This window comes from Ruditapes philippinarum, unplaced genomic scaffold (genome assembly GCF_026571515.1).
Source record: "Ruditapes philippinarum isolate M1 unplaced genomic scaffold, ASM2657151v2 ctg1018_1_1_1_1, whole genome shotgun sequence".
Taxonomy (NCBI): Eukaryota; Metazoa; Mollusca; class Bivalvia; order Venerida; family Veneridae; genus Ruditapes; species Ruditapes philippinarum.
The window spans coordinates 20,615-39,290 of record NW_026857866.1 but is presented as its reverse complement, the minus strand read 5'-3'; the positions used below and the strand labels follow the sequence as shown (position 1 = coordinate 39,290).

At 31.9% G+C, this 18,676-nt stretch overlaps 1 protein-coding gene across 2 annotated transcripts in view; it reads left to right on the top strand.

Annotated features, from left to right (window-relative positions):
• The window catches only part of LOC132751289 (uncharacterized), a 33,323-nt gene extending 15,737 nt beyond the window's left edge, over window positions 1–17,586 (top strand). For both annotated transcript variants that reach the window (XM_060741451.1, XM_060741450.1), the window contains exons 14-20: window positions 292–319; window positions 1,907–2,043; window positions 2,389–2,451; window positions 3,985–4,080; window positions 5,845–6,066; window positions 7,299–7,530; window positions 15,610–17,586. In XM_060741451.1, coding sequence (XP_060597434.1) covers window positions 292–319; window positions 1,907–2,043; window positions 2,389–2,451; window positions 3,985–4,080; window positions 5,845–6,066; window positions 7,299–7,530; window positions 15,610–17,042 — 2,211 coding nt within the window. In that variant the 3' untranslated portion in view covers window positions 17,043–17,586. The remainder of the gene's footprint in view (window positions 1–291; window positions 320–1,906; window positions 2,044–2,388; window positions 2,452–3,984; window positions 4,081–5,844; window positions 6,067–7,298; window positions 7,531–15,609) is intronic.
• The last annotated feature ends 1,090 nt before the right edge of the window (window positions 17,587–18,676 follow it).

Below are 18,676 nucleotides of genomic sequence, written 5' to 3'. Positions count from 1 at the left end.
CATGCTATTCATTTATTAAGTTCTTATGTGGCATTGTGTAAATAAACAAATAATTTGCTCAGACCTTTAAATTAGTCTTTTAAATTTATATAGATAGAGTGGATTTTCAAAATATTTACAGGAAGTAAAGTATGTGGTGAAGAGATTAGTTGCCAGGCATGAATAGCAAAGTTATTCATGTAAGCATAAAGGAATATTGAATAAATTAATGTTAATTTCATAGTAATTTCATTGTAATTTCAATACATTTGTTTTATTTCAAATTAAAAATAATAATGTTTGATTTTTCAGCATCAGTGGATAAAACAGATGGCTCAGGGTATGTATAGTTATGTGCATCAATCTGATCTTCAAACTGCTTGCCACTCACCGGCCAGGGACTATGGATTCTTTTATTTGTGGAAGCCATGCAGCTAGCTTGCAAAACATCGGTTGCTATACTTAAGTGTCTGTTTGTGCCTGTTATTTTACATGAAAGGACAACAAGGTCTTCCAGTAATTTAGCTGTAAAGTTGCCATATGACCTCTACTGTGTAATGTAAAACCCAACCAAAAACATAAGAAAAAAAAACTCTTAATCCAATAATGAAACTTGCAAAATGATCAATGAAAAGGTTACTATATTTTCTAAAATAATACCTAAAAAATTGTACATTCATTGAACTAGTACAGTTAAACTTCGTTCGCTCGAACTCGGATTGCTCAAATACCTCCTTTCGCTCAAAATCATCGTCCAGTCCTGGCAAAATTCCTATATAATATATATTGTTCTACCTCGGATGGCTCGACACCCATCTCTCGAACTTTCGAACCTGATCTCTGGTCCCTTCGGCAGAAATATAGTCCTTTTTGGTCGAACACAAACAGACAACAAAAGTTGCAGGTCGACATGTTCTAAATAATTGACAGTCGGTGACACATGTTTTTAACACCTCGTGATCGTGACAAGGGCAATTAGGGTTAATTGATACAAAATAAAAGGTGTTGAAACCGATTTGTTTGTTATGATAAAATTGTATATTTGCCGTCTTTAGTAACGATAAAAAGAAAACAACTCCTGAAATGCGCAAAAGTCAATAAATAAATGACGTTTACCTGGACGGCTTTAATTACAACCGTGGTTCATGTATCATGAATTGTCAGTGTAATCTATTTATAGAATGATACTTGTACGTGTTTATTTTAGTAAATGACTACAAATATATGCGGCTGTAAAATGTTATTTCTTATATTTAATTAATTCATTGTTTAAAATAAAATTAATTCCATAATAGACATATAAATATATTTTGAACATTGTTCACAGTTTGGATAATGATCGCCCAATCGAACTCAATCAATTACAATATGCATAAATATAGATTAACACAGTGTACCGTTAATAATTCTTAATATGACGTATTCGACAAACAGATGTTCTAACAACAATTATATTGACGTATTTATCATTTGACCTATGTAAGCTGGAAAACCTTTAGATATGTGTTCTATGTAATAATAGTTCAACCTCGGTTGGCTCGAACTACCGATCTCTCGAACAAATTTTCACAGACCCTCCGAGTTCGAGCGAACGAAGTTCGACTGTAAACTGCAATACAGAATGCTTGTTTATCTATTTTAAAGGTAATACAGTAAAACATGTGTATGCTGACACTCTATGGGACTAATTAGTGATAAGAATAAAAAAAATTAAAATATTGAAACTTTATTACACTGTAAATTTTTTTTCTTTCTGTTTTAAGATTAAACATTCCGCTTTTAAAATTGCAAGTTTTAACTATTAAATACTGGACTTGAGCAGTATATGATTTGGTCTGTATGGAGATAAAAACTGACCTAGATCTATAGTGAAAAAGTCAGACTGCTGCTAGTTCTTAATTTTAAGGGTTAACATTGTATATTTCAGGTCACAATGTAGACCTGTTAGATTATGCAACACTATTTTTACACCACCATGTCACAGGCAAAGTTTTGCTGAATCTTACACAAGATGATCTCAGTAATATGGGAATACAGTCTCTTGGTCATAGATATGAACTCTTTGTAAGTGTAAATTAATATACATATATAATTATTATATGATCTAAAAAAAGCTGCTATGGTTAAGCTTTTATCTTACATTGTATTTTTTGATTTTTATGGTTTTCGTATAGAATTATAATACTTATGATGGTTTTAGTGCTAGAACTAATTGTATAATTCAAAATTGGCTATTTTTTTCAGCATAATTTCATCATTATGATAAGGGATCTTATATTATAAATATATATTTTGAGTAACATTTAAGACTAGTGACATTCCTTAGTTAAACAATAGTAACAATGTTAATATTTCTCTTGTAAGGAGTAATCACAATTTATTATTTGTCTTCTTTATTTTTATTTGCAGACAGAAATTGAACTTCTCAAGGCACATAACTATAGACTTCTCAATTTTCCTCCTCTGGCACAGGTAACCTCCCTTTGCTGTTAGTTGAATGATTCTGTCAATTTGATAATGCAGAAATTGGTTGCAGATGTGAGAAAATTGAATAATTGAGGTTGAAAGACTATTATTATTGTTGTTAAACTAAAGGCAATTACCAGTTTCTAGAAATATTGTTTCACTTCACGAACCTGTTTTTGTGTGTTGCTGGCATTTTCTTGTCTGTGTACTTAGCTAGAAAGAAGGGAGAAAAAAAAAATCTTAATGAAATGATTGTTAATTTTAACCAAAGTTTATTATTAGATTCGTGCATTTTAGGGACATGTTGTCCATTGAAGGTTTTGAGATAAGAGACATTTTGTTAAAAATTCAGGACTGCTGGTGATTGTAACACTGTAAATTTAAGCAGTAGCTATTAATAAAATATTTTCTAAATAGTACTAAGAAAATTATTATTTTTACAGCATGGGAACACATAAAAGAAATTTCTAGGAAAAGTTGTTTAAAACCCATCTCTGATCAAAGTACTCAATGCATGTCTATTGCTAGCCACAATTTCTTCCAACAACATCGCTCAAACAACTGGGTGGATTTTGACCAAACTTTACACAAAAGTTAACTGATAATTGTACATCACTATCTAAAACATTATAGCTTAGATTTTCATCTAACTACATTTATTCCTTATTGTGACTTCCCTTGCATGGCTCTTATTTTGCTCATGTTTTACAATCAAGCATTGACAATACTTGAGCCTCCTGTTCAAAGAGAGAATTGAGATTGATTGCTGGTGAATGTTTTGTAATATGCATTAAGATAAAGTCAACAAGAACTAAATCTATGGACTCCAATCCTGATTAGTGGTACCTAAAAGGAAAAGTCATTCCTTGTCTTCAGGACATTTATTCATTTTTACAAAAAAAGAAATAAATAAACCGTATGTTCATGAGTTATGGCATTTGAGGTGAACAATTTATGCACCAATCAATTATAACTTTAGCCTCTCAGCTTCTGGGGCAGTGCAGTGTTTTTGTTATGACATTAAAATTACTAGCATTGCAGGGGCATTTGGGGGGTAATTTAATTGTCTTGTTGTTCCTGCAGTGTAGGGCTGTTACCAGGGTTTTGATATTCAAAAGCCGATACTAGGTCCCAGCAATTTTCCATGGATGTGTGGATCAGGATTACAATTGACTCCTTATAAGGGCCACCTTGATATAAAGGACACTTAAAGGAACATTTTCTGAATAACTTGCATCATGTTCAAGCAGTATCTGTGTGGATCTAAATCTTATCAGTCAAGTTTGTCATGGTGTGAAATTATTTTGGTTGAAAATTAATTGATTTTTTTCACTGTTATAAACATATAAATTACAGGGGTGAATGATTGTTATGGATATTTATACAGGGTTTCTTCTAGCTATTACGTTATAAACAAAGATTTTAATATAAGATAAACGAGAAAAATTCACACTTGGAAGAAGTGTTGCTTATAATTGAGTTTTTGCTGTTTTTGAGTTATTAAGAAGAATCAAGTATAAATAAATGTTTTTATTACAGAAGTTTGGTTCCGAGGAGACACCAGAAAAAGATTGTCGTGTAGTGAAAGTTACCATGATATTTGGTCATCACCTGAGGCTTGGACAGTCAAACAAGGTAAGTTATCAACATCTCCTTTCATTTTAAAGCATTCTGCGTACCTTCAACATAAAATAACATGACTGCATTGTTGTGATTATTCTAGATAATAGTTTATTGTATATAAATTATATAGTAAAATCATATGATCAATGACTGGCCATTTTTCTTCAACCACAATTGTTTCAAATTGCATTTTTTTGCTCACCTTTTTGTACTCTTGTTGAGATAAGCCATTGTGATGGAAATGTAACCACTGTTTGTCGTTATCAAAAATTTCTGTAAACCACCAGAAATGATGAAAAAAATGTATTATCCAATATGCTGTTTCTGTATGTAGAGAAATGTTTATAATTCCAAAAAGGTCACAAGTGTCATTACCCAGTAATTAAACACTTGTCGCATTAGGTTTATATTTATAGCAGCATATTTAGAGGATATTTGAGTTTTTTCTATAAATACAGGATTTATTTTCATCAAGTAGTATGAAAATATATATGATAGTTTTCAGATTGTAAGATGAATAAAAATCCTATATTTATAGAAAAAACTTGAATTTTCAGTTTATTTTTATACTTTTCACTTTTTCTCTTTTTGACCATACAATTCTTAAGACTTCTACTTTAATTTGTGTGTATTGGCTTAAGCAAGAAGAAAGTAATCTGGCAAGACACCAGTGAAAATATAGAAAATATGTAAATACATAATGTTTTATTGCTATGGAAAAATTTTTTTACAGTGAAATGCGGAAAATGAAAATATGCATTTTCTTCAATATTTCTCAATGTTTATAAGTACAAATGTATGTAATAAATATGATTTACCATTCTTCACGTTGTAACATTCTAAAAGCATAGCAATATATAAAAAAACAACACGGCATCATAAAAGGCACTCAACTCTAAAGTCCATGTTGATATCTTAAAACAAACATTAAAAAGTCTTGTTTGCATTAAATCGTGAAGATTTTAGTGATAAGTTGGGAAATACAAACTATATTGTTTGAGAGTACTTTTACCACTAACAACCATCTAAAGCTTTTACTCCTCTTATCAAATAACTCATTTTATATTTGTTTTATGTCAGTTTGATTTCAAATGTTACTTTACTGGACAATTCTTGATAACAGTGTTCTGTTATGTTTTAGAATGCGTTAAGATTATTACTCTACTATGTTACATCATGTTGTTGTGTCATACAAACAATTGTATGATCATGTTAACATTTTGTATACATGAGTATCTGTTATCATTTCATTGTACCCATTTTACTGATGATTTATCAGACAAATATATTTCAAATTTTATTAAAAGAAACAAATATGAAATATAAATATGATAGTGTTCAGAGTCAGGGGCGTCTGTGACTGAGTGGTTAAGGTCATTGACTTCAAACCACTATTCCCTCACTGCTGTGGGTTCGAATCCGGACAGGGACTTTGGATTCTTTCATGTGAGGAAGCTATCCAAGAACGTTTGTGGTTCTACTCAGATGTCCGTTTGTGCATTAAATAATGCACGGAAGGGCTAAAATAATGCACGGAAGGGCACCTGAGGTCTTCCTCTTAAAACTCATATTTAATTTTATGTAATAGTCATTATCTATCACTAATCGTTCTGAAAATATATGGAATTTTGTCATGTGTGGTGAAAATATATTCACTGAAATAAAATAATGTCCTTATTCCGTAAAAGATAACTATAGACTAAAATGGGTATAACTATGTGAAAGGTTAATTATCTCCTGTTTTAATATGTTTCATATTATGTTCTTTCATTTCAGGAACATAAGTGGAAAATGTACATGGAAATTGATGATGATGATGAAGATGATGATGGTGGTGATGACAGTGATTTTAATATCTTAACATGTATTAAAGATGTCACTTTTACAGCTAAAGGTCAACAAAAATCTTTCAAGCTTGTCCATCCACCCTATATAATGGAGAAATGGAGTGTTGGAATAGAAAAAGATATGCAAATAGAATGTACAGTTAATTTTGAGGTAAGTTTTTGTGAAAAATTTTTTTTTTTCAATCACCAGAATGGAAGCTTTTTTGAAGTCATTGAAATGGTGAAAATAATAATGTCCTTGAAAAGGGCATTTGGAAACATTGTTCATCATAACATTGAATATGCTTGTTTTTTCCTTGCATGCTCACTTGTTTTTTCCTTGCATGCTCACTTGTTTTTTCCTTGCATGCTCACTATGTACAAAGTTTTTACAGTCAGCCATTAATATCACTTCCAATTTGCGGTACATGTATGTTGTATGTAATGAATTTGTTCTCTTTTTTGAGTGGTACCACTTTGCTATTATAATTACATATAGTTTATTTATTTTCTTTATCATATTTCTAATCGGCCACTATACAAAATATGATATTTTGTGTAGTACTTCAAAAAATTTATAGTATGGTTATTGGAGTATTGTTCACAATTTCCTATTCATAAAATGAAAGGAAATATGTATTCACATTCAAAATTGACCATACGGAAGAGCAAATGCATAAATAGAATATGGTTATTTCTTATGGTTTCATTCTCCTTGTGGTTAAGGGGTGGCCTTTAATGGTTGAGGCATAAGAATTGCAGCCACCGTTTATATTTTAGAGGTAAAACCAAACCAAACCAAATTTCAGGGACCATAAGTGTATTATTAATTATAATCATTATGTGGTTGCCCAGCAACAGTGTTAGATGTTATCACTTTAAGAAAATAGCACTGAATGTGAAATTATTTGTCATAAAGTAGCAAAATGTAAACAAAGAAAGTTTTTTTGAAAACTTTAACAGGATACCAAAAATAATAAAAGCTTTTGAGAAATAAAATAAAGCATAATGAGCCTTTTATTACCTTGAAGAAGATGGAGATAATGAAAGTTCAAGTTATATATTCAGATGTAAAATGATGGGTCAATAAAATTGGGAAATTAGCTCATACATATGTATAAACATCAATAGACATCAATTCATTTGAGTAAAAGTTTCCTGTTGGGCAGACACTATGTACCGTTTTTCCATTTATTCTGTGATTATAGTTTAGGAAATAATTAATTGCAATGGAAATCAGAAAAGACATTGCTTCATACTTTCCTACCACCATGTTTATCCAAATTGATTGCAACTGTACGTTCTGGATATATGAATATGTATATTGTATATAGATAATTATTTACAGAAAGAACACATTAAGTTAAAGGTCTAAAATGAAATATTTAAAATGCTTGCTTGCAGAATAAAGTGAAGAAACCAAAGTCTAGTCGTTACATTCATCAGCTTAGTACTAGTGGTGCTAATTCATATCAAAAGGTCATAAACTTGACCTTAACCAAAGTCATGGAGAAATCTACTCCAACTGTACAAATTACCAAAAATGAAGTTAAGTCAGTACAAAGTTCACCACAATTACAAGGTGCCTGGGTTAACAGAAATACATTCACTCCTGTTACAACTCCAGAAAAGAAAGGTAAGTCTTATATGTTTGTGCTGTTACATATAATTTGTAGATAATCTTGTCAATGTAAATTTCATTAATAGGCTGGTGGTAGAGTCTATTTGCATGCAGAATGTTGATATTCAGACTGGCCCTCAAGTTATGTTAGGATGTTAATACCCAGACTGGTCCTCAAGTTATGTCAACATGTTGATACCCAGGCTGGTCCTCAAGTTAGTCAGGAAGTTAATATTCAGACTGGTCCTCAAGTTATATCAGGATGTTAATACCAAGACTGGTCCTCAAGTTATGTCAAGATGTTAATACTAAGGCTGGTCCTCAAGTTATGTCAAGATGTTAATACTAAGGCTGGTCCTCAAGTTATGTCAAGATGTTAATACCCAGACTGGGCCTCGAGTTATGTCAGAATGTTATTATCTAGACTGGCCCTCAAGTTTTGTAAGAATGTTAATAACCAGACTGGTCCTCAAGTTATGTCAGGATGTTAATATCCAGACTGGGACTCAGGTTATGTCAGAATGTTAATACCCAGACTGGTCCTCAAGTTATGTAAGAATGTTAATAACCAGAATGGTCCTCAAGTTATGTAACAATGTTAATAACCAGACTGGTCCTCAAGTTATGTCAGAATGTTTATACCCATACTCGTTTTAGGTCAGTAGTATCTCTGTATAGTCATAAATTAAGATTACTGAAAGAACTTTGGTTTTATTCTTTAGAACTTGCTATAGCTGAAAATAGAAATACATTAAAACTTCTTTTCCTAGTGATTGTATGAATGAGTCATAAAATTTGTCTGTAGTATCTTTTAGATGATTTCTATTCAATTTGCTAAAGTAAATTTGCCACTTAAGCTAAGAATTAAGAATGGCAATGATTAACTGGATAACTGAGTCCTGGATCAAACATTTGAGGCAAGCATCTGTTCTCTTCATTTTTCTTCATTTCTGTCATAAATGTATAGTGAAACAAAGTAATATAAAAATTCTCAGAGCAAATTTAATTTTCTCTAAAGAAACATTAAAGCATCAATCAAAAGTCTGAATATTTTGTGGCACAAAATAATTAGACCCCATTCAACATTTAAAAGAATGGGTACTTCACTCTCATGCATTATTCTGTGTAAAGTGTATCAAAATAGGATTTTAAGGACTGGAGAGGCTTACATTGAAATATTGCCCAGCCTTGCTGTGGGTTTGAATCTAGACAAGCATTTTGGATTAAATCAACTGATGAAGCTATCCCCAGCTAGCTAGCTAGGTCTGTCAACAGTTCATTTCATCATTGCGCATGCCAAGGATTTCAGCAGTTCATTAAAACAGTTGTGGATATGGAATTAGTATTTACAGAAGGCATTAGGTAATAACATAAGATACCTGATACTGAGGGACAACAGTTTACTTTGGGACAACAGTTCTGACTGTTTCACAAATACCCATGAAATTACTGTATACTAACCAGTGTACAGTTTTCTCACTTCTCTGTGTGACATAAAGTATATTCACTCAAAACAAATAAATATCCTTTATATATTTATAGTTTAAGAATTGTATGAATGTATGTGAAAGAATGAATGTATATGGTGACAATAAGACAGAATTAAACATTTTTATTACCAAAATTTTACTAAGGGTGTAAGAGAAATTTCAGCATCATTTTACAAATAAGATTATTTACACAATGTACAATAGTTAGTGCCCACTTAAAGCAGCATTCCTCAAAGTTTATTGAATGTAGTCACATGTCACAACAGAGGTTGGACAAAATCTAAGAATTTGGTATGCCATGTATCCAGGGTGATATTTCAAGTTAGTTAATGTGTAGCCAGCCTTTAATTTTAAATCAATATACTGGTCACTTTAATTTTAGTCAATGTATAACTTTACATTACCACAAATTATGACAAATATCAAAGCAGTTTTTTCGTTTCCCTTTTAAGTTTAAAGGAACTCCACTGAGGGTCAAATGAGGTTCAATTTTGTGTCATTTTTCACAACTAGTATAATTATGCTGAATAAACAGAGTGAGTGAATGATCTGAAATTTTTCACACAAGTTATTGGTCTAGACTTACATCAATGGAACATTAACCTCAAAAGATTGTTTCCAATCAAGTCATGTCATAAAACTTGATATGAGTGCCTTGGGTCCCTATCATAATCTGAATGAAAGAAATCTGTAATATATTTCAAGAAGGTACAAATGTATATTTCTTTGGCAGAAAAGCAGACTACATGTATCTTTTTTAAAAGCAAACATATTAAATATCTATGTTTTAAAGAAATGTTTTGAATTCTTTCAACTGTTGTGTATTTGTTCTCTCAACTGTTTTATGTATTTGAAGAGGTATTTTGAATTGTTAGAACAAGACTAGTTTAGATTTTCTGTTCTCTTCTGGTGGCATGTTGCTTTAATTCATTCATCTTCGACAGATTTTATTAATCATTATAACAATTTTAAGTTTTCATGAAAATTAACACAAAAATGTTTGAGTGCTTTTGTGTCATCACAGTCTTTTTGCATCTCTGTTGAACTGTCTAAGAATCAACTGGTTATTTATAGATCCAGTTTTCATCTTCATTTATGATTGACACAACATGCACACAAAACATCGGATAAAAATGTTCCTAAGATGTTTAATTACTGTCAATATCTTTTGGTAGTCTTTTCTAAGTGAAATATTACTCTGGTGTCCTGAAACAAATTTGCATTTTGGCATATATTTTTTTTACAAATTATACATTAGCTTATTACAGCAGTTTTGAAGTTTGTTTATAGATTGATACATAAGTCAGGGGAATTTATTTGATGGTAGAAGTTTAGAGAGAAGGTTACCTTAGTTTACAGTGTTTTCAGTAGATATAATAAGAACATGCTCGAGCACCAGGGGAGGCAAAGATAAGGTAAATGTTTGGCAGACGGATGATTTATATGTAACCTTGAAATCAAATCTTTTCATCACTAAGCTTTGTTTAACTCCATGTGGTAAGGTCAAACAATCACAATATTCTTTTATAACTACTTGTTTTAGGGGTAAAAGGTATGTTAATCAGGGAATTCATTATAACATTCATGTTTTGTGGCTAGTTTTGAGTATGGATTTTCATATTGTGATGCAAGTTGGGTTTTTTCTTGGCTTACCTGAGCAGCAAATTCCTGTTCAGTGATTTTGTCAGAGTTATAGCCCTTTATTTTTTTTAGCTCACCTGTCACAAAGTGACATGGTGAACTTTTGTGATAGCTTTTCGTCCGCCGTCCGTCTGTCTGGCGTCCGTCCGTAAACTTTTAATTTAAACGACATCTCCTCATAAACAGCTTAGAAGCCAAACTTCACAGTAATGTTCCTTTGGTAGTCAACTTTAAAAATTGTTCAAAGAATTTAATTCCAAGCAGAACTTGGCAACCGAAAGAAAAAATTTAAAATATCTTCTTTTAGAAAACCAAAAGAGGTAGAGCTTAAATATTTGGTATGAAACATCATCTAGTCAGTGTCTACCAAAAAATTGTTCAAATAAATGCCCTGGGGTCAAAATTGGCCTGGGGATCATTGATTTTCCTTATATGTTTATAGTAAAAACTATAGAAATTTCTTTTTAAAAAAAACCCAAAGAGCTGGAGTTTAGATATTAAGCATGAACTATCTTTTAGTGAGTGACTACCAAGTTTGTTCAAATAAAAGCCCCTGGGTTAAAATTGGCCCGGCCCCGGGGGGCTTATATACAGGTGAGCGATTTCAGGGCCATCATGGCACTCTTGTTTTATTTTTTAAAGTTTTGTGTGGACTCGATTGTAGCATTGTCTTCTGATTTCTGGGAAATTTGATTAAACCATAACATAACATCAAAAAATCATACACCAATTATCAATAGTGGCACTGCATGTGGATGATGCACTTATTTCAGATTATCGAGGTTTTCACCAGAGTTTGGAAAATTTGGCATCATGAAATTGTTTAAATTGGGAAAATTATTTGGTATCTTTTAAAACCTCCTTTCAGGCTCTTTTGGCATAGTATTTTGAATTGTGTGACATATAATCAACACAAATATCAACTGAGGAGTAACAAATACAATAAAATTTGATAATAAAATGTGAGAAAACATCTGTCTGTTAATATGATTCAAGAATGAATTTTAGCAAATTTATCAGTTTGAATATCGGTAATTTCAGTTTGATTTGGGATTTTTTTTAAAGATAGAGAATGGGTTTTAAAATAGGAAAAGGACACTGGGAAAAGGAACACAGATATAATAATAAAATTTAAAAAAGGCTTGTCTGATATTGTTAAATTGAAAGATATTTGGTATTCATGTAGCCTTTACAGATTTGATATCAGTCATGCTCCTGGCTAGAGGTCAGTGATAATCTGGTCCCTGGGAGTTGCTTTGATTAAATACAACTGTATAGGAAATTTTTTTTTTATAAATCTTCCCTGAAAAAAGATCGGCACTTTGTTTGTAACATTGTTACATTGTATAGTTTACTTCTAAAAAAGTTATATGAAAAAATGTTTGTGCCCATGTGTACTTTTCATCTATTTACACATGTGAGCATTTAGGCCAACTTGGCATTTTGTTCATCTTATCCCAAAAAAGATTGCTCTTATAGTTTAATTTTTAATTGATAAATTGAAATACATAAATGCTTACATTATTTTTTGTTTAATTCTAAAAAAAAGAAAATATATAAATAAAAAAACAACAACAACATAAAGAAGAAGACAAAACAACATAAAGAAGACAAATTAAGAAGTGGAGGTTGGCAAAAATAGAAATAATACTTTTCATTGTTGAACTTTAATTTAATGATTACAGCATCTAGTTTAAGATAGATGAGATTATTTTAGTTGTATGTTGTTTGTTCTAGATATATACTTCAGAACTCACCATAATTGTTTCATTTATTTGAAGCATTCACGAGATACAGAGATACCTAGAGATAACTTGTATACGGAGAATAAAGCTCCAGTAATCTCCCTACAGTGCTACCACTTAAAATATAAAGTCATAAAGTCTGTGTGTAAGTGGGCTGTAGCAGAGAGTAGCTTCTAGCTGGCAGGATTTATGTCTGTTACCAGCATCTTGAATATGTCTTCACTAATTCAGGCAGATTAAAGCAGAGGGGTTCCTACAAACTATGACTTTATGTTTCATACACAGTATTATAATATACATCATATATAGATTAGAAGGGCTATACAGTTTTTCAAATATAATAAGGTTCACAGAAACCTGAGATATTAACATTATTTATTTCAAAAGTTCGTGTAATATCCTATTTATTTGAGTAAGATTAAAGAAAAGTTAAAGTAATATCCTATAAGTTTTTCTAACATTTTGATTCTGAAAATGGTTATAGCTATGGCATAGACAAGGCCACTCATGGGGTGGGTAGAAATTCTGGAAGATACATGTTTCTAAATTCATCATATGATACCCAATTATATTACAGTTAATGAATAATACAACAACAAAACACTTTCTTTAAAAAGGCATCTATAAGGAAAAGCAGTAAGTAAGCACTGTTTGATATGAATTTAGAAAACATTATCATGTATTGTTTGGCAACCATGGAAAGGGTATTTCACATTTATTTATAACTGTTACTGGGCATGGCTCTGGTCTAAGCTTTATTCCATAAAGAAAAGATAAAGATATTTAAGTTCTAATCATTTCTTTATATTAAAATGATGTTTATTACATTGTAAATTTAGAAAGTACCTTACTAATACCTTTCAAAATATATTTTTAACTAAATGTAAATATCTCGACTCTTTGAAAATGATGCCAAAACATTTTGTTTTGATTTCAATGATTTTGTTTATGTTTGGCATAATATTATAAGTGAAAATGTTAAAGCAAAACTCTTATTAAGTTCAATTTTTGCTGCATGATTCATATTTATTAATGCTCAAGTTATGCCACTTTTTTAGCTAAATATTGTTTGTACATAGGATAACTTTTAAAGGATTATAATGAGTGTGTTAAAATTTGGCATGTAAGAATGTTATATTAAATTTTATACCGAATTCCTTAAATTGCTTATTCTGAGGTATATAATGCTAAAATCAAGTGATTTGAATCATTTCTTTGGGGATATCAGTTAAACATATTTTGATTTTGTTCATCTTCGCTGGTATCATATGGCCAAGTTTTGTTTTCAGCAAATATTGATTGCAATTTTATGTTTGGCTTGTATTGAGAATGAGTTAAGTTTATATATTTCATGACTGTTCTTTTGTTGTGATTTTCTCGTGATTGGAGTAATGGAATCTCAGCTGCAGTTACTGTTGTTATATCTTTGACTATTCAAAGAATAGTTGGGCTATCTTTCTCAACTTTACAGGGGATTTTAGGCTTCAGTATTTGTGAATCACTTTGGTAAAGTTTTACATGCAAAACTACTGATGGTATCCTCTTGAAATGTCTTTGTAATCATAATTTTTGGTCACTGTCCCTAGGATTGTATTTTTAGTGAAATATTGCCCTTTGTGATCAAACTCTTTATAAAATATAACTAGTCATATATTTTTTGCTGATCCCTGGGAGATGCTTTGGTAGTTCAGCGCGGAGGAAGGTAGTCTAGTACTGGTGTAACTCTCCAGGAACGATGGTTAGGGAACTACTCGCCTATATGACTGAAATACTGTTGGGAAAAGGCATAAAATCAAACAAACAAACAATATATTTTTTGGAATGAAATTTTCCTACATAAAATCTTCCTACATCAGCATGGCTTCTAGCTCTCCAGCACTGAATATATCAAGTGATCTGACATACATTACTGAAAGCTCTTGTTTCTTGTTCTAATTAGGTTCTCAGCATAATTTGTTTCTTTATGGTCAATGTGATTTGCTGGTAAACTGATATGCTCACAAATTTAAGTTAGATGAAGATTAGATTTTCTTCAGGTCAATAAATGCAATAGAACCAATGAGATTTCGACAGCCTCTTTGTCAGGATAAATCTCTAAACCAATTTATAAGATTATAAAAGATAGTGCTTTAACTCATAGCAGACAAGGGTAACCTGCTACCTTATCAGTGAGCAAAATATTCCTCAATAACGTTTTTATTTCAAGTTTATTAATAGTGGATCCTGCAGTGAAGATTTTATAGGCTGAACAGAAATCGTAGAATGACTGTAGGGGGTACATGCTGAGTGCGGATCAACCATGAACCTATTTTCTAAGATTATTATTTTTGTAATTTGACATATCTTTGAATATGAACATGATGACATGATTAATTAAAACTATCATCCATTTTTCAGTTACTAAGGATATCTGGTTTCAATTGGTTTTAACCAAATTAATGACAAAGTAATTGATGTGGTATTTCCTGATTGTATACAAAAAAGCAGTATTATGGCAATAGTTTATATTTTTAGTATAACTGAAATTTAAAGTGTAGGTAAGTGTTTTGTTTATGCAGTATAATTACTGATGTTTTACAGAGACTTGAAAATGTTGCAGTTTTTAGCTTGACTATTCAAAGAATAGGGAGAGCTATAATTGTACTCACCCAGGTGCAGCATCTGCTTCACACTTTGGTTAAGTTTTCATGGTATGTCCAAAACTACTGAAAGGAATAGGTTGAAACTTCACACACTCTTTTAAGAGCTCAAGAAGAGGTCAATATCCAAGGCTCATAACTCTAACAGTGATTTTGACAGAATTATGGCCCTTTTTAAACTCACAAAATTCTACATTATCAAAGCCAATTCTTGACTGAGAATAGTCTAGCACCCTCACAGTCCTGCCAACACCTCTTGTATTTATATATAAGAATTAGTTATATGAAAAATTTAATATGAAAAGAATATTTTGACAGTTGTATATTAGTCTGAAAGAACATGTTTTGACAGTTACTGATGATGGGCGTTCTTAGAGATATCTGAAACCTAAAGGGAGTTTTTTTGACAGTAAAAAGAAACTGAAAAGGAGAATTTGACAGTTTCATGAAACTGAAGGGGAGAATTATGATTATTATAACTGTACATACATTTAACTGATGAATAGGGAGACATATTGTACTATTATATTGTACTGATATATAAACACCTTCATTAGATTGTATGTATATATATTTCAGGACACCCAGATGTTTGGGCGAGTGTTGTAGCAGGTAGACGTCCATCTTTCCCAGATAAACCTAAACCTAGGCATGTTCCAGGTACCACAATGACACTACATGCTCCACATCATGATCAGCTCTCATGGCAACACAGTCTGTCAGGGCAAACTGGGCATGTTCCATCTCCGGCAACCATGACAAAGTCACCATCATCTCCAGCTTCTATTGGTAGCAAACATTCCAACCCATCACCTGGTCAGGTATCTCCAGGGCAACATGTGATATACCCATGGTTTCAAGGATGTCATTCAAGTGCAAGTGATGGTAATCTTTTACAAGGCCAAAATTTAGGGTATTTATCCCCGGGACAGTTATCTTTTTCCAGTCATTCACCTCTCCCAGTTTTACCTAATGTCGAGGAAGATGACATTTATCACAATGTAAATTCTGAAATATCAGATATTGCTCAAGGTCAAACATCAAAGGTCACTTTTTCTCTAACAGATTCATCTTCATCTAAAAGTACAGAGAGTGGGTTTAGTGAGCATGTTGCTAAACAGACATATGCGTCAGTGTGCACAAAATGTAAAGATACGTTTGATGAAACAGACAAGCATAGAAACAGGGAAGAAAGGCCAGGGACTATAAGTGTGTCAGAGGTTAGTGAAAGAGGTCCAGGTCACAGTGAAAGAGGTCGAGGTCACAGGGGTCAGATATATAGACAAGAACATGACAACAGGGGATATGAAAATAGAAATAGAATAGGTAGGTGGAATACTGGTAATAGGGGTAATTTTAGAGGAAATAAATCAAACAAAAGTAATTTTCAACAATTTTCTCAGGAAAGAAGTGATAATTATCAGAGAGGTGGCAGACCAGGTCGTTATAGAAGAGGTCATAGAGGTAATTTCCAGGGTAACAGAAATAATAGAAACTATTTGGATAGTGAGAGCAAAGGTGTCAGTAGTGAGCCTGTTCTTGAAAAGGAAGTTACTCAGTCTAATATGCCAGTGCGGAGAACTGTGAGTTCCCCTGACAAAACTAGAGATAAAGACATAACACATTTCACTTATGATACTGAAGATAAAAAGGTATCTTCAGATAAACATGAAGCCTGTGATAATAATCTTAATCAGTTATGCTCTAATTTAACATCAGATTTAGTAATTAATGACAAAAAAGGGCATTTAGAAGAGAGTGAAAATAATGTATTTGGTAACATCTCGGACAGCCCCAACCAATCAACTGGACGAGAGTGGACCAGTGTTAATAAGAAGAAAAAACACAACACTAATGCTAAAGACTTCCATTATTCTGTAAGAAGGGATAATAACAGTTCTGATTTAAGCAGGGGTAGGAGATATAGTAAAAAGTCAGGAAACCATTTTAAACAATTTGAAAGGGACCAAATATCTGAAAGGGGAAGAGAACATCATGGTGCAAGGTTCTAAAAGCCTCTATCATGTATAGTCATCAAATTTTGCATTTTATCAAATAAAATTTTGTAACTTAGCAAAAGGAGGCTTGTAATTCATCCAACTGTCTATCCATATGTCAGTTTACTTACAAAGCAATCGGTACAGTACTAGTCCGACATGTTAACCATGCTGTCTCAACCATTTATTGTCTTTCATGATAAAAATTCTGGGTCAGATTTTGATATTATGTAATTTCTTCGAAATGATTGAAAAGTTGATACAATTATGTTAAGGTGGTTTCAGGGAACAATAAGTAACAGTAAATCATGATTTTGTTGCTCTTTTGTGGCTATAAATTATCAAAGTTGACTAAGGTCAGCATCCTGTGTTTTTTGCCAAAACTATGTTATGCATATGTTCAGTGTAAAAATTACTAATTCAGATGAAATTTCAAATTTATTTAATATCTTTTATAAAACTGTTTATGATAAATTATATTTATTTTTAGTTTTTTTTTTATTAATTTTATAAATAACTTGTTGATGAACATTGAATAAATCATGGACAAAACTATTGGCTCTTTATTCTTTTGAGCTAAGCAACTTAATAATGAGCACTGCAATGCTTGCATAATATACTACTCCTCTGGTTTTGAAAGAATTAAATGAGGGAAAATGACTTGTTTGTATTTACCATAAATGTGTTCATATTAACAGTTTGCTCCTTTTTGAGACCAACAAAACTGAAATGCAAAAGAAGCCTTTAAGGCACATCTTCTAGGAATTAATGGGTGGCACATCCACAAACTTGATTGGTCCTTTCAGAATTGTAGTATTTGATTGGTAGTTAATGTAGGAAACTCGGAGCTTAATTAAGAAATACCTTATAATAATCAATTTATTTGAACTTGTATGTATGAATTGTCGTCCAACATGGTTTGGTGCATCCCAAGATGGTTTTCTATTACATTTAATGTGTTGCTATGGCTAAAAACACCTCAATCTGTCCTATTGACCTATCTAATATGTCCTCACAAAATCAATGAACTGACCAAAAGACAAGCGAGAGTTATAAATAGAAGCACTTAAGCATTATATTTTCATTGACCAATGGATGTATTGTTATAAAACTTACTCTTTTGTATCCTCAGTCATTTATACATGTAGCCCTTGATGAGTTATTGTGGTCACCTTGTGTTCATCATCAACATGTTACTTTAAACCTCAATTCCTAAACTGTTGTTCAATACTGACCAGACTATAGTATATCATTCACAGACCTGTGAAGAGCAATTACCTCTTCAAAACAACAATTTCAGTTATTTCCAAAGTACATGTAAGACATCACAATAAATTAAATTTCTTTAAGGCATCACCGCTGCAACAATCGGAATCTTTGTCTCTCAAAGGTGGTTGCTCTGCAGAGATCTTACTGTATAATGGAATAATCATTGGGTGGTCCTTTATAAAGAAATAATAAAAGCGTTCCACTCTGAAAGTGAAGAGCCATCAAATGTCAGGAATGATCATAAGGAGGTGCTTTTTGTGTCACCTCTATGGAGTAGTGGCGACATATAGGGATCACTTCTCCGTCGTCTGTCTGGACGTCTGTCCGTCCGTCACAAAACTTGTCCGGACTACTCCTCATAAACTACTGGTGCAATTTCA